The following is a 16,232-nucleotide window of genomic DNA, read 5'->3' as shown; positions in this document are numbered from 1 at the left end:
GTGGGAACGAGTGCGCCCTCAGCAAGTTGGCCCATGCCACCAAGCTGTGTGGTGCAGTGGACGTGCTGGAGGGAAAGGATGCCATCCAGAGGGACCTGGGCAGGCTTCAGGGGTGGGCCTGTGTGAACCTCATGAACAACAATGTCAAGCGCAAGGTCCTGCACCTGGTCCGGGGCAATCCCAAGCACAAACACAGGCTGGGTGGAGAATGGATTGAGAGCAGCCCTACCAAAAAGGACTTGAGTGTGCTGATGGCTGAAAAACTCAACATGAGCCAGCAATGTGTGCTTGCAGCCCAGAAAGCCAACCACGTCCTGGGCTGCACCAAAAGCAGCGTGGCCCGCAGGGCGAGGGAGGGGATTCTCCCCCTCTGCTCTGCTCTTGTGAGACCCCACCTGGAGCCCCGCATTCAGCTCTGGGGCCTCCAGCACAGGAAGACCATGTACCTGTTGGCAAGAGTCCAGAGGAGGGCCACAAGGATGCTCGGCGGGCTGGAGCACCTCTCCTGTGGGAACAGGCTGAGGGAGTTGGGGTTGTTCAGCCTGGAGAAGGGAAGGCTCTGGGGAGACCTTACAGTGGCCTTCCAGTACCTCAAGGGGGCCTGCGGGAGAGCTGGGGAGGGACTTTTTGTCAGGGGGTGTAGTGATAGGACAAGGGGGGGGAATGGCTTTAAGCTAAAAGAGTAGGTTTAGATTAGATATAAGGAGGAAATTCTTCCCTCAGAGGGTGGTGAGGCACTGACACAGGCTGCCCGGAGCAGCTGTGGATGCCCCATCCCTGGAGGTGCTCAAGGCCAGGCTGGATGGGGCTTTGGGCAGCCTGGTCTGGTGGGAGGTGTCCCTGCCCACGACAAGGAGATTGCAACTAGGAAAGGACCTTAAAGACCACTAACCCAAACCATTCCGTGATTCTGAAGCACTGGATTTTTTTTTATTTGAAATCAGTATACAATATTATTTGCAGAAAGTCTAAAGCGTCACAGAAATAGTTGTCCTTTTTAGTTGCTCTTGTTGCCGTAGAGCTATGGCACCGAATATAGTGCTGCTGGTATAGGGAAGTGGCTAAAATATGGTGCTGTTCTATGTTAGCTCATGAGATGCTCTGAAAAGTCAGTGTGTGATGGATGTGGATGTTATCGTTGCTGTTAGTCGGATTTGAGATAGCCCCTGTGATCTGCTTCCATTCAAACAAAACCAGAGGCTAATCCCAGTGTCTCGTCGTTGGTGAGATAACATGCTTTGTTTTCTAGGGGCTACAATATTGCTTGTCTGCTGTGATTAGTTGGGTATTTTATATACTACCTAATTAGATACAGGGCTGTAATATAAACACAGTTAATATATTGGTTGGCTTAATGTCCTGTCCTGCTTTAAGCTCTCTTGCCTTTTATGTCTCTGCTTTGTGTTTGTATGGCAAGTGATAAAGGATTTGTGGAAACTAATGCTTTTAGCTGGCGCTTGTTTCTCTTGCTCTGAGAGGGCTTTTGACATGTAATTCACTTAGCCTGTTGGCTTTAAGGTATTTTGAAGATTTGCCTGTGTGCTTGGTACTCCCTCTGACAGCAGGCAGTCCTGGAGCTGGGTGAATCTGTAGCCTTATGGAAAGCCATGTCTGCTCTGCAGGAAACCCCATGGTTTATAGCTTAGTTCTATCCCCCTCCCTATAGGAGAGGGGGCTGGGGCACCATCGCATCCCCTATATAGGTCCTTTGCTACCTTTTAACTTTGAGAAGTTAATACCAAGGAGGGATGTCTGCGTTATCTTCCGAAAGACTGAAGGAGAGACAGAATGGTTTAGAGGGCACAAGGACAAAGGCTCATCAGGAGCACTCTTGAAGGACTTCCGTTGTAGGATACCTCTGGATACAGCCAGGGAAAGGATGACATGTTGGAAATTAGATTGAGACTGTTGTGCATGCTGGATTATAAATAAAAGTAATGTTCTTTGTTGTTTTTAGCACTAGGATGTCTTTTCCCATTTCCAAAGGTACTGCTGCACTAAGGCTTGTCCTCCGTTTCCACAGAGTTTCAGAAAGGCTGAGGCTGGAAGGGACCCCTGGGGTTCTGGAGGGGAGAAGGGCTAGGGCTGCTGGTTCCTTTCCTTTTTGATTAAGGATGTGCTTAAAAGCTGGTATCTCTGGTTTCTCCACTCTGCTACTTGTCTAGATTTACAGAAGACAAGCTGTTTTATTTTTTTAATGAAACAGCAGCTCTGCATGCAACACAGCTGAATAACTGGCTTCCTCACCAAAGCACTTACTGCAGACTCACTTTTAGAAGTATGGACTGCTTGCTCACATCGTCCTCCGTCATGAGTGTCAGCGGTGGCATCTCAGCCTTGTGCATAACATCTGGCCATAAGGATGTCTTCCAGACATCCAGAGTCTTCCAGAGTGACCGGGTATAACCAGGGGATGCTAAGACCACTTGCTGAATTAGTTTGCTGTCACTGCTGCCTCGGTGCTTCTTGGCCCTAATTAGCCTGAGGCTCTGATCCAACCCGTGAAGTGAGAACCTAGCTTGGCAACCTCAGACTTCAGCTCACCTCCCTTGCAGTTGTTTCAGTGCATCTTGTAGCGTTTCTTCTGTTCTCTTCAACGTTTTTCTCCTGTTCGTCAAGGTGCCGCAGTTATTTTCCTTTCCAGCTATGAGGCTGCTTATTGGCAGCTCTCAGCCAGCAGGTGTGAGCACTGTGAGCAGTGTGCCTACGAGGTCTGGCTGTTAGCAACCTTTGGGCTGTGACTGCTGTTATCAAGGAACTGGTCCAGTTTCTTTGCTGCCATCTGCCGAAACCAGAGCTGTCCACCTGCTTTGAGAGCAGCCTAGTGGGAAGCGTAGTTCTGCAGAGAGATCTGAAATGCCACAAGATCACTACCAGTAATGTGCCCTCCCTCATTTTAAATTAGGACTTCCAAAATATTTGTATTGTTACTTAAAGTTCAGCTTCTTGTGCAACTTTTAGTAATCTTAACTAATGCTCTTCCTGTAGCTATTAATTCTTATTTTGCTAATTTCTGGGATATCTGATACAGCTGTGCCTGTCATCTCCTTTTTTTTCTGAGCAGTAATTCATTAATGTGTTCAGCTTTTCGACTTTGTCTTTAATACAAAGTAAGTTTTGCTTTGTTGATGGAAAATTCTGTATGTACTTCAGAAAAACCTTATTTAATGCTTTTGGAGGAAGTGTCTTTTATTTCAAATATTACTTAGTTGCTTGGTGACTTTGCTTGACAAAATCTTGCTTGCAGAACTGAATTTGAAAAATGTTTTTTCTTAAAAAAAAAAAAAAGCCCCTATTTTATATCACTGCTTAAATGTTTTTGAAATTGCAGGGTTCACTACATGCTTTTATTTAGAAGACAGCACAATTGTTCCTATAACTAATTTAACAAGTACTTCTATAAATAAGTCTACTTAAAAACACTCTATTATAAGATTGGGCAGCAATGAAATATAAGAACTTGTATGGTCGTCTTGATGACCAAATCTTTTACTTTTTTGTTTCTTTAAGGTTTGTTTAACTTTATACTTTGTTTAAAAATTGTCTTTTCCCCTTCCCCTCTTAAAGGTAGAGACCTGTGGGTTCTTGTTCTGGGAAGGTTTCCAACCCAACATAAGATTGGCATTCCAGAGTTCAAGTATGTTGCTAATATGCATGGGGATGAGGTACGTTTCAACTTTTGCAATGTCATTTATACCAAATATACTTGCCAGAGGTTTAGGGTGAACTTCTCTCAGGTGTGTGCTGTTCATTATTCGAGTATATCCTCAAAGAAGAACTAATGTGTGTGTGTTTCCTGAGGAATTTCAAGGAAAATTTCCCTTGTGGCAGAAGGGTTTTAAGAGACCTTCCATCAAAGTAAAGAATCCTACACCTAAGACATCTCAAGTAGAAAGAGATTTGTCTTCTCCACAAGAGTAAACCCAGAGGCTTTAATTTTACTGGCAATGAATCAGTTGTAATGGTTTGCTTGTAAGTTGTTATTACCGAGAAATGAAATATGAGTGATAAAACGCTTAAAACCCATCCAAAGAGTGAATAATAGTTCTTGTGAACCACCAAATGCGGTTTTTAAGAAGGCAATTTCTCCTAGGAACCTTAAGCTAGGAACACACAGATTCATCTAAGGTAACACTGAGTACAAAAGAAAAAGCAATTTCAGGCCTAATTTGCTGTGGAAAGTATGCCCATTTTTTAATGATAAAGGAGGTAATGGTGATTATGAGCTTTCCTGGTGTAGTATGTGAATCTGAAATAGAAATATTCAAAGCTTCACACTTCCTTCTAATCTTCTCACACTTCCCTCTAATCTTCTCTTGCTTCCTATTTCCCGTATTCTTTAGCTTTACCTGCTTTTATGATGCATGGTCAGGATAAATTTAAACTACACAGTATGTTCCTATGAAGTCTTTAGTTATAAAGGGTAAATAATTCAACAGAAGTGGCAAAATATATATATGCCAGACTGTGAATTCCCCAAATTAATGAAACTAGGTGGAATAGTAAGTGTATCCTGTGTAAAGCACAACTTACCACCAGCTATTCCTATTACCGATACTGTCTGAGTACTTGCACGCCTCCAGGCACTTGCGACACCGTGTGCCAGGAATTTTCCCCAAGTTAGACTAGTTTCACCTTGTTTGACAGTGGCTGTGCTCAGCATGCTGCTGGGAGCCTGACTGCTTTGGAATTTAACTCTGTGTGGGAGGGAGCTGACTCACGGCCCCGCGTGGCCCACGCTCCTGGGTGCTGTGTGTGGTGCGGGGCGCCTACAGGAGCTGCGGCTGCATGCACCGGTCCCTGCGGGCTGCTGAAGAAAGTTTCAAGACTATGGCTACAGATGACCCAAATTTGGTGAGGAGGGAGTTGGAGGGGAGAACACAACACCGTCTTGTCCAGCGTGGCCTGGCTTTCCAATCCAGTAGTCCTGGAGTGCAGAAGGGCAGGTTCCTGCTGCCACTCCTCCTGGCAGAGCATCCACGATGAAGCGCTCCTGCTGCTGTCACCGCCCAGCTGGATGTGCACTAGGAGCTTTGAGCACGGAGGCACGCAGTGTTTGCGTGTTCCTGGGGTCAGGCAACCTGGATCACTGTCTAGGATAAAAAATTCTACATCGACTATGACAAACGAAGCGAGATTAAGTACTGGCATCATCACCAGTTTATCTGAGAGGGGTTGTTCCCTGAGCTAGCAGTGCCGTAGCAGGACGTGCTGAGGTACGTGTCTCTCCAACGAACCACGTTCTAGCTTGTTCATCAGACCAAGCACACCCCTAGGAAAGATTCTGGAATTAAGGCTATTCATTTTCAGGCCCTCATGATGATCTTTGCCTTATATTTACATATATTTTTGCATACGAATGTAACACAGTTTTCCTATCCGACCATAAAAGCATTTCAGATGGCAGGAAATGAATTCCTCATATAGAGAAGCATTGGAGATCTTTGAATATTTATTCCCATAATCTAAAATACTGCTGGACTAGTCACTGGGGAAAGACTCAGCTTCCCCTGTAATAGATGAAGCAGATAAGTTTTGCACGAACTGCATGACAAGCTTCGACTTGTGTTCCACAGTCTTTCATAGCCTGAGATTGTAGGATTATAGCTTCATTGATCTGCGAATGTCCTTTGTGCTCCAGTGGTGCTTCCCATAAAGGTGAGGAGCTTCTCCATGCAGTGAGCAGCTCTGTTCTCTGGTACCACTTGGAGACGCTGCCCTTCTAACCTGTTGTGATCATGTAAATGGCACTTTTCCTTGATTCAGCCAGCAGGCTGCTCCTAAAACCGGAAAACGGGGAAGCCTGAATTGCATATGTGCAGGCTGTTCACACATGCTGCTGGAAGAAAACCGAGGTTATTTGGAGGGTTGCCCAACAGGGCAGTTCTATTAAGATAATAGGAGTACACAACACCGGGAAGAGAGCTTTTTTTTTTTTTTAATCAGAACTGGAAAGACTGTTTTTAGAGTAGGTTAATTGCTTTATAGCATAAAACATGACCAGCCAAGGCTAAATGATTTTGTTCTGTGACAGCCATTGGCAAACAGAGTGAACTTTTGCCCCAGGTCCATAGATGCAACAGTAGACTTACCTCAATGTTTCTGTGGCTGAATGAGGCTGGTCACCATTTCCAGCAGTACTACCTGCAATCCAGCCTCTGCCTGATAATTAGAGGTAGTGCAGCTGCTTTCAGCTCTGTGGCACTTTAGTCAAAACGGCACTAATAGACTGCACAAAATGCAAAGGCCTGTGACATGTCAGTAACATTTGCACTAAAGAAGATGCGGAAGAGGTTGCCTGCTGCTCTAGGGCCTGCTCGTTAGTGTTGTAGTCCCTGTATTTCAACCAGTGCTTTAGTACAGACAGCTCAAAGCAAATTTGAGGTGGTTTTTTTGGTCTGCTCTCTGTGGGGAGCAGTGATGTGAGTTTTCCTGTTTTTTTTTTGTTTTGTTTGTTTGTTTGTTTTTAGCTCCAGCTCGTTCTGATTTAGGCAGCAGCCTGCTCTTGTCCCAGGCTTGTGCTCTCACTGAAAGAGCTCCTCCTGTATGTAGGTATTCACACGTTCCTCTTTGAGGGAAAAGCTCATTCCATTTCTCACTGACCAAAGCCAAATCCCCAAACACCCTTAAGCTGTACACGGAGCAGACCGGTCAGCTTTTGACCAGCTGTGCCACTGACTGGAGTCCAGTCTGCACAACTGAGCCAGAGGATTTCATTAGACTGTTCCTAAACCACTTAGGTTGTAGCAGGAAAGCTCTAAGGGAAAGCATGTCCGAAGTGTAACCTTCCTGTGCGTTTCTGCTTGTTCCCTTTGCTGCATTACAGACAGGGCTTCCTTAGCTTTCTGAAGCTGTAGTGTGATAGCAATCACAAGGTCAATCCCTTTTCCAGGATGATAATACTGGTGCCATCCTTCTCCCACATCCTCCCCTTCTGATAACTTTTGCTTTTTCTGGTGCAACACCATTTGCCTCTTTCTCTCCCCGAAGCTGAGCCTGTGGTGATGGGCCTCAACTAGCCCATGTGAACGGGTGTGTTTATCTTGGTGGCTTATCTTGTGAGTGAAGTTAGCGCAGCTGTACCCTGTTTTGCATGTCATCATAGATGTAATCATCTCCACAGAAGGGTTTCCAGAAATATGGTGCCTTATTAGGGCTTGGGTGGTTGAGGACTGGAGTAGTTTTATTTGTGATTGATACAATTGGAGCTTTTTTTTTAAAAAAAAAAAAGTGTTTTGTAGAATCTCTTGTTCTCATTTCCAAAAGTGAATAGCAGCTGCATTTATGCTGTCAAAATATGTCTATACAAGACAATTTTTATCACCGCATTAGACAAAAGGTTGCGTCTGCATATTATAAAGGCTGCTATATGAAGTTTTCAGGATATATCCGATGTCATTTATCTGTATTGTGTGATATAGCATGGCAGAGGTGTGGCAGGGCTACAAATACATACCCTAGGAGAGAAAATAGGGGAAGAATTGTATATATATTTCCTGTATAGGGAACTATTTTCTACCTGGTTTCAATATCAGCTGACAGGATGTAAAGAAGGTCAGAGGCACTAGAAACCGCAGAGTTCCCAGCACCCCAGTCTATTTGCTAACCTCGTGCTTGAAAAAACTTTGAGATCTCTTTCAACATAGGTCGGGCTGCTGCTTTGGGAGGCGCTGGCTGCGTGCCCCGTGGCGTCCACACAAGCAGCGGCTTTAAGGCTGCCCTTCGTAGCTGACATCCCCCAGACTCGTTGGGGTGTGCTGCAGGTGCCCCAAATCCAGTCATTATGGCCGGCAGGTTTTTGGGGCTCCCCCTGCACCTCGGGTCGGGTGGCGCCCGCGCTGCCCCAGCTCTGCGCAGCACTCGGGGCCGGAGCAGGGAGGCTGGCGAGGCCGGGCTGCTCTGGAACAGGTCCTACCTGACGGTTCGGGTCTTTCTTTCGCCATAGTTCAGCTAAAAAAAAAAAAAAAAAAAAAAGGCCAAGTTTACGGAAAGAATTTTAATCTTTAAAAAAAAGGGCAGAGCCTATCTGCCCATCGCCCCCTGGCACTAGGCCTCTACCACGTGGCAGTAAAAGCGTGTTAAATACAGGGGCGCGGGAGTGGAGCGTCACGCTGCGGGCACGGTGGCAGCTGACCTTAATCTTTTAACAAGCTGTGGCCGGGGCTCCTTGACCAAGTGCTCGGTCTCTGAGCAGGGGCTGACCAGGCGTGACAGCCAGACCTGTGCTCTGCAGTCCGGCCTTCCCCGAGGATCACGGAAAGCCTCTTCTGCTGCCTGTCTGCCCCTCGGGCACGCAGTGACACCGTGACGTCCGGACGTGCGTTCTGTGAGAGGGTCGTGACATCCGGCTGTGTCCCCGGGGTGGGAGAAAGGGCTGGCTTTCGTGTCACCCCTCGTCTGGGCTACTGCAAAGCCACACACCTGGGCACGAGGCCATCACCCCGGGGAGGCTGCGATTAAAACCGAATACTCGTCGTGTTCCCTCGAAGACAAGAGGTCTTCCCTCTGCTCTCCCCGTGTGCGTGTAGTAGATTAGAGGTGTGTTAGGGTGTCTGTCCTCGGCACTACTGTCGGCAACCTGCCCCCAGTGTCTCAAGGCTTACTTGCAGCATTACAGTAAAGCAGAGGAACGGCTGCCAGCTTCACTCCATGGGCACAACTGAACGCCCTGCTGTCAGGGCGAAGCTTGCTGGGCAGTAGGTGCTGCCTTCTGAGGGCTTGACCAAAACTTGAGCTTCACTGTCTCAGAAACGAAGCCCTTCCCTTAACCACCTCCAGATGTGCTTCCTCAAGAAATCTGGGGTCATCTGGGCCAAAGCAACAGCCCTCCCTCTGTTGCTCTACCAAAACCAAGTGGTAACACACACTTCTTTAAATGATGAGAGTACCAGCCCTCTCTGACAGATGTTAGCTGAATGGAGCTAAGTACTTGGATACAGCAAGAGCTACGCAAGGAATCCCATAAAATAGGATTTGTTTTTTGTTGTTGTTTTTTAATGCTGCATATGTAATAAGTCTGGGCTTTACTCTGGAGTGCAAAGAATGTCATCTATGAAGCACCGGTCAGCTTCTGCTGTTTGTGAACATTATCCTTTTCCAACCACCTTTTCTTCTTCCTTTTCCTGCTTCTCTACCCCTTTTTTCCCGGAGTTGCTGCCCCTGCCCCAGACACTGAAGAGAACCAGGATAGGCGCAGATTCCCTTTCCCGTTTCCTCCGGAGAGCAGTCCAGTCTTGCTTGCAGTCTAGCTCTCTCTGTGGTAGGGCTGTTCTCGTTTCTTCTGAGCCTGCTAGCTTTATCTCTCCTGCCCAGGGCCATGATTTGGCTGACTTCTCCCCCTTCCCTTCTTCCCCCTGCTGCCCAAGATGTCTATCACCTGAGCTGCCCGTACAAGACAGGTTCTGGTGCGCCCCTTCTTAAATTTCACAGAGCAAGTTTTAAGCCTGACACCGGTGTGATCTGCAGCTCTGTGGGGCTGTGCTTGGCGCTGCTGCCCTCCCCTCTTCCTTCTGGGACAAGCATCAGTTGCCGCCCAGCTGAAGAGACGTGCTTTGCTCCCAACCTGAGCAGAGGGTGTACCCAAGGTGTACCAGCCAGCTTCTGCCAGCTGAGCTCCATGTTCTGGTTTACCTCCGTGTCCAGAGCGGGATTTGCTGCTTAAATTGCACTGATGTGAAAATTTAACAAGCTGTCACTGCAGCAAATAGCTGGGGAGAAATATTCCCTTCCCTCTGTCTGATTTCATCTGCTTTTTACCTTCCCTGTACCAGCCTGCAAGCAAGAGGATGTTGATCTGTGATGCCAGTTTCACCCCGTAATGTCACTCCATGTTTCTCAATTTAGGAGCGGGGGAAAATCCTCTGCAGTTTTTCCACGTTAGTGGTGCAAGACTCATTGTAAGAGATAGTGAGGCTCCGTAGCTCTGAAGTGGAGCCCTCAGTGATTTACCAGGCTCTGTTCTTGGAGAAAAAGTAGAGAGAAACTATCTGCAGAGCACATCCAGTTGCCAGTCTTGGTTCGTTCCCATCCCAGCCAGAGTTTAGGAACCCCACTGCAACCTTGATGCTCATGGAAAGCCTGGTCCAGTGAACACGCTGTGCTGGTGGTTTTTGGGGCAGAACAGGGTTGTTCTCAACTCACTGGAGCTGGAAATTGTCACTGTTTTGGCTAAGATCTGACCTAGCAGACCAAAGGGAGATGTCCTGCCAGCCTTCATGACTTACACGAATTTACATGAACAGAAACAAGCATTTAGCTTTTTCTCTGCCGCTGCCTTTCCTTGTGCCAGAGGTTGCATCCAAATGGGCTTTCCGTCTTTCTCTAAGGATCCATACACACCTGTTCCGTTTCCCCAGTGCCCGTGTTCATAGCAATAGGGTACGGCAAGGTACGGGGTATGAGGGAAGTGTCAGGGGAGCCTTTCTTCTCTCTGTATCAGGAGTCAGCTTCTCTTGAGCCTGCACTAAAGTCGATTTCACAGAAAAAGAGATTAAAAACAACAAACTCTTGTACTCTGCAGAACCCTGGTAAATTTGGAAGGAGTCTCTTTCCCTTCTTCCATCACTTGCCAGCCCTGCCGAGCACTGGCACTTACGTGCAGGGCCCAGGGTCCCTGGGGCATCAGCCCAGAGCTGACTCTGCACCACCTGAGATAGCGCAGGGCTGCGTTTCCCAGCCCACGTGGTCTTCAGCAGGCAGCCCTTGCAGTTTGAGTTTTTGATAAGGCTCTGCCTTATCCGCACAGGGTTTCAGCAGCGTAGCTGACACAGTCGGTTTCCCATTACACAAGTAGTTCTGGTTGATCTGGGTTTGAAACTCTTGTGAAAACCTTCCAGTGACTCCTTTAATCTTGTAAATTGCTTTAAATGTAATTAGAGGGAGAGCATGAAACAAAACAGTATTGACCAGAATGTTCTTGTGTGCCTTGTGTGTCTGTGTAACCCAGTCAAAACAAAACCCTGTAAGCGTAAAGCGGTGGGTTTGGGCTATTTTTGTTAGTTTTTTTTGTTCTGTTTTTCTTCCATAGCAGGCTTAAAATGAAATCTATGCTGCTTTTGCAGACTGTTGGGCGAGAAATCCTGCTCCATTTGATAGACTACCTGGTGACCAACTACAGACGTGACCCAAATATTACCCAGTTACTCAATAATACCCGGATTCACATCATGCCAACAATGAATCCTGATGGATTTGAAGCTACAAAAGTGCCTCATTGTTATTACTCACGAGGAAGGTAAGGCTGACTTAGGAGGGTGGGAGTGGTAAAGGAAATAGGTGGGGAGTAATAATCGGAGATAGCCAAGGGACTGAATCATACTTGGTGGAGAAAATAGCGTAGTGGATGCGTTAGGGATAATTTAGGCCTATGCTGTTCTGAAGAGACACTGTTACAGCACAGGGTTTTGGAAGAGTGAGTCAGCCTGGTGTTTATATGTGGTGTGGCGAGAGAAAATTGGTCAGAATGATATAATGAGCTAACCTTTCGGGCAGGAGACCCAAACTGAGAGGAGAAGGACAATGACCTATTCAGACCTCTAGGGTACCACAAAGAAAGATGAAATAAAAAGTCCACCCCCGGGGATCTTCTTCAACTGAAGAACTATGTAACCCTTCTTAATGAGAAAAAGGTGTGTCTGAGCTGGTGGAATGGACTGCCACAAACGTGTTGGTAGTTCACATTGAGCGCAGATGGAGCGGGAGGGAGGAGTTATGCAAGCAGAGCTAGCTATAATAGGTGCTGTGCTAATAGCAGTGCTAGAAAAACACTCAGAAGGAAATGTAACCTAGCATTGCATCTTGTGCTGCTTTTGCATTCTTTAACGTAACTTGCAGAGACCAAAAAGGGGAGGAAATGTTTAACAAATTAGAAGAGGGAAGAAGAGGGAGAGTGAGAGAATGGGAAGAAATGCCAAAGGGGCAAAGCTGGAATGTGAAGAAAAAGCAAAATTATGAGCTAGGAGTTCGCCTGGATCTTTGGCCATGGCAACGTCAGGAACAAGTGAAAAGGTAGTTTAGGTAGAGAGAAAGCTTAATTCTGTAGGTGACTGGTGTAGGCCCTTCTTTTTATCAGGAAGGAAAAGTATTCCTCAGCAAATAGATAGGACTTGTACGGAGGGCAGGAATTTTTATCCCCTTGCTGTCAAATAGAATTTAACTAACTGAGTTTAAAAAAATTAACACAGCTGAAACTAAAATACTCTCTTACACTCTCTGTGCTGACCTCTCTGAGTGAAAAAGGAAGAAAGTGTTTGCCTGGGCTGGACCTTCAAGTACAGGTGGAACAGAATCCATCCTGTGTCTGATTTTGCTGTCTGTCCAGAGTGGCAGGAATACAAGGGACATCGCCATCCAGCAGTTACCTTGATCTTCCTAGACAAGTGGAAAAACACAGACAGAAGGACATATCCTTCTTACCTGACTTAGGTTTTTAAGTTCTTGTATGTGTAGGTGTGGGTATGTCCTATATGCGTGTTAAATATCATTCTCTGTTTCCACCTGAAATACAACAGAAGAGTTGTTTTATTGTGTCCTATGAAAAGCCTGGTGCTGACAGAAAGCATGCTGAAGTCCAATTTCTGAATGCTTGAGAAGATAACCTTGCAGTGGTCATCTTGCCTGTTCCCTAAAGGCACTGGTGTGCCATGGACCTCAAGCACCATGGGGCTGGTGGTGTGGACGTGTCTACAGGCAAACAGTAACGGCAGTGCCTTCTCTCTTTCTAAGGTACAATAAGAACGGAGAGGATCTGAACAGGAATTTTCCTGACGCCTTTGAAAATAACAACAACACCATTCAGCCAGAGACTCGAGCGGTGATGAACTGGATAAAAAATGAAACGTTTGTTCTGTCAGCGAACTTGCATGGGGGTGCCCTGGTTGCCAGCTACACGTTCGATAACGGTAACTCAGGTAAGCTGGTAACAAACCCTTTTCCCCAAAGCTGATTTGCTTTAGGAATCGTAGCTGTACCAAAGCAACATCTGTAAGGTTTTTCTGCAAGGGTTTTTTCAGCTTTTGAGCTGGGATGGGCAGACTTTGGGAAACATCAAAGACAAAATGAGGCATCGAAATTCATTCTCTGCTCTGGCTATTGAGGAGATTCTTATCCTGTATGTAAGATAGCACTGTCTGTTTTACTGCTAACGAGAATTATGTGATGGCTGTCTTTATTCTGCAGTTACTGGCTCATCAAAAGGCTACAGCAGGTCTCCAGATGATGATGTTTTTATTCACCTGGCAAAGACCTATTCTTTCAACCATGCCAGCATGTACAAAGGGACTGGGTGTGACAACAGACAAACCTTTCCAGACGGCATCACCAATGGGTATTCCTGGTACCAGCTGGAAGGTAAGAATGGCAGTGCTATTTTTTCAGCCACTTCAGATATGGTATTCTCACTTGCTTCTGCCACCTGTGGTGATGAAAGGGCTGTCATTTTGCCCAGAGTAGAGGGCTGATACAAGCAGGGATTGTTGGAGCAGGACACAGGTGTTTGCAGGCTCTGCTGATCAGAATGAGGCAGTTGCTGCTGTTTTGATTTCCTCTATGTCCTTTCTCAAGGGAAAGAGCATTCATATATGTTCGGGTACATCAGTGTGGCACCAAGGTCAAAAACTTCTCTCTTCTTTCAGAAAGAAAACCGATGTTCTGTTCATGTATCATCCTTTTAAAAATAAACAAACAAACAACTTTGATTACTGATTTATTACTGATTTTTTTTTTTCATTTCTATTTACATGTAACCAAATACAATATGGGTTCTGTTTACTCTGGTACATACCATGTGTTGCTTTCCCAGTCTGAATTCAAAGCCTTAAAAGGCTCTTAGGACAGCTCCAAGACTAGTAAACCCCATACCAACACATGGATTTATGTCTCCGTTCAGTGGGCGGTGCTTGAAAAGCCTTCTGAGTTTTTAAGTCAAAGACCCACCCTTCCTCAACCACAATAATCATCATTTCCAAAACATCACTGTGCTTTAAAAAACAACACCCTACAAGTATATAGAGAGTTATTAAGCTGGTTTTCCACAGGAAGCAGTTGAATATAAGTGTGGTATTGAGGAATAATTTGTCTAATTTACTTTTCTTACGGGTGTGATACAAGTGCCAACATTTTTAACTTCCATTTTTCGTATAGCTTGAGCTTGGTGCTTCTTTGCAGCTGAACACTGGCTTGTTTTATTTTGCTCTTAAGGTGGAATGCAAGATTACAACTATGTCTGGGGACAGTGTTTTGAAATCACATTGGAGCTGTCATGCTGTAAATATCCTCCGGCAGACCAGTTGGAGAAATTCTGGAGAGACAACAAAGTTGCTCTGGTTGAATATATAAAACAAGTACACCTAGGTGGGTATGCAGCCGGGGAAGGGAGCTGAAGCTGAGGAGACCGGGTGGCTGGGCAAAGTGGGCAGGCTGCAGTAGCCTGGGTCTGTGTTGGAGCTCACAGGTGAGGAGCTACGGCATGAATCTGGGAGCTGCTGTGCTCCAGGAAAGACCTGAAGGGCAAGTGCTACAAGGCTAGGGGTGGGCGAGAGAACTTAGAGGTGGGATTGTCAGGTGGAGTCCAAGGGCTTAAAATGCACTGGGACAGGCCCCTCAGGCATCTCACCTCCCCCTGCCCTCCAGGGAGCCTGCTCTCCTGAGCAGCCCTGGGGCAGTCATTTATCTCCGAGGTTTCTAAACCTGTGTGCATGTGGGCATGGTTTCGTGGCTCTTTGCTGCTTGGATTTTGTATTTTTAAGACCTAAGCGTGGTCTGGACTTCACAGTTGGAAGAGAGAACTGCTTAGTGAATCAGTGGTATTTTGCAGAGGTAAAGGGTTCGCACAGATCTGTTGCTTATCTTGGGTTTTGTTGCCTTGAATGTCTGATTGCTGTTTTGCTTAATGACAGCGCTGCCTTTAAGGTGGTTTGTGAGAATTAAGGGAAACTACTCCATAAGCAGACATTATTATTCTGCCATTTGGAAGCACTAGATAAGAGGCTGGGCTATTTAAAAAACAAACAAACACAAAGAACACACACAATACTGAAAATGTAAGCCCTTCAGCAAGACGCATGCAGTAAGTAGGTATGATGCTTTCAGCAAATGAAACTTAGAGATTACAATGGTGCTTTCTAAACTAACGTGAGGGGAAGCTGCTAACAACAAAAAGGATTTTCTATTTTAATTCGCTTCAGTAATATGTAAGTCCTAGTGATATTATTAGATGTACTTGAAATAATTGAAATAACCTTTGAATGCACCCAGCAACAAATAGTCTGACTTTGCCAGACGAGGAGGCTCGCCACGAGTACACATTGTGATCTTTCTCTCCTCTCCCTTTTTCACAGGAGTCAAAGGTCAGGTTACTGATAGGAATGGAAATCCTATTCCCAATGTGATCGTGGAAGCCCAAGGGAGGTCTCATGTCTGCCCGTACAGAACAAACGAACACGGAGAGTACTTTCTTCTCCTTTTGCCTGGGAAGTATGTGATCAATGTAAGTGTGCTGCCTTACTAAATTATTATTTCTAATTACATCGAGTTCTTGAGCACAGCGAGACCAAATCCTTATAGCCGAGTAAGGTGGACTTGCTTGAGTCAAATACAGGAACTGTAAAGACTCGTTAGCGGATTAAAAAATAAATTAATTAATTGTAATATTTGAGTCAGCAGTAGGGCAATGTTTAGATACAGGGAGACCTCCTGTCCCCAGGCTGTCCAGGAATAAGCAGTAATCTAACTGGGCGGTGGAACCAGCTGAGTGTCTGGACCATGGCGATGCTGGCTTGAAGTGTTTGAAGCAAACCTGAGAGCTGTTAGAGGGTGAGGACTGGGAGGCTGGGACCCACGTAGCCCCTGGCAGCAACAGGCTGACAAGGCTGTCAGTGACAGCTTCCTTGGGTGGAAGGGGCTTCCTTGAGGGCCTTGTCAGGAGCTGGTATTAGAGAGCATCCGAGCACCAACGTCTTCGCCTGGAGCCAGGATGACTGCAAGATTCCCTCTCTTGTACAGCGTGCGGTGCTCCTGTGGTCTTCGGGCCAAAAATCGCTGCTGGTTTGAAATATGAATCCTCCTGTCAGAACCTCCGGGGAAAGAGACTTCCCTCCCCTAAAATGTCAGTCTGGTCAACGCCTCTTCGGACTTGAGCAGCCAGTGAGGGCCTCCTGCATGTGCTCAGCCCCTGTCCCTGCCACCCTCCTGCTGCAGCCTGCTAAAGGAGTAAGGCAGTTACTCCTAGTAAGGCA

The 16,232-nt window shown here is 46.3% G+C and overlaps 1 protein-coding gene across 6 annotated transcripts in view; it reads left to right on the top strand.

Annotated features, from left to right (window-relative positions):
- CPM (carboxypeptidase M) overlaps window positions 1–16,232 on the top strand; it is a 43,352-nt gene that overhangs the window by 16,049 nt on the left and 11,071 nt on the right. For 3 of the 6 annotated variants that reach the window (XR_007707721.1, XM_050708217.1, XM_050708216.1), the window contains exons 3-8: window positions 3,572–3,665; window positions 11,061–11,233; window positions 12,724–12,908; window positions 13,177–13,347; window positions 14,197–14,349; window positions 15,336–15,484. Coding sequence is in view for 5 of the 6 variants with exons in the window: in XM_050708217.1 (XP_050564174.1) it covers window positions 3,572–3,665; window positions 11,061–11,233; window positions 12,724–12,908; window positions 13,177–13,347; window positions 14,197–14,349; window positions 15,336–15,484 (925 nt within the window). In the remaining variant the exon portion in view is untranslated. Of the gene's footprint in view, window positions 1–3,567; window positions 11,234–12,723; window positions 12,909–13,176; window positions 13,348–14,196; window positions 14,350–15,335; window positions 15,485–16,232 lie in introns of all 6 variants that reach the window. The other 3 variants (XM_050708219.1, XM_050708220.1, XM_050708218.1) reach the window with 2 other exon arrangements.

Source organism: Cygnus atratus, chromosome 1 (assembly GCF_013377495.2).
Source record: "Cygnus atratus isolate AKBS03 ecotype Queensland, Australia chromosome 1, CAtr_DNAZoo_HiC_assembly, whole genome shotgun sequence".
Taxonomy (NCBI): Eukaryota; Metazoa; Chordata; class Aves; order Anseriformes; family Anatidae; genus Cygnus; species Cygnus atratus.
Note: the sequence above shows the minus strand (reverse complement) of the source record. Positions and strands in the feature narration are given on the sequence as shown.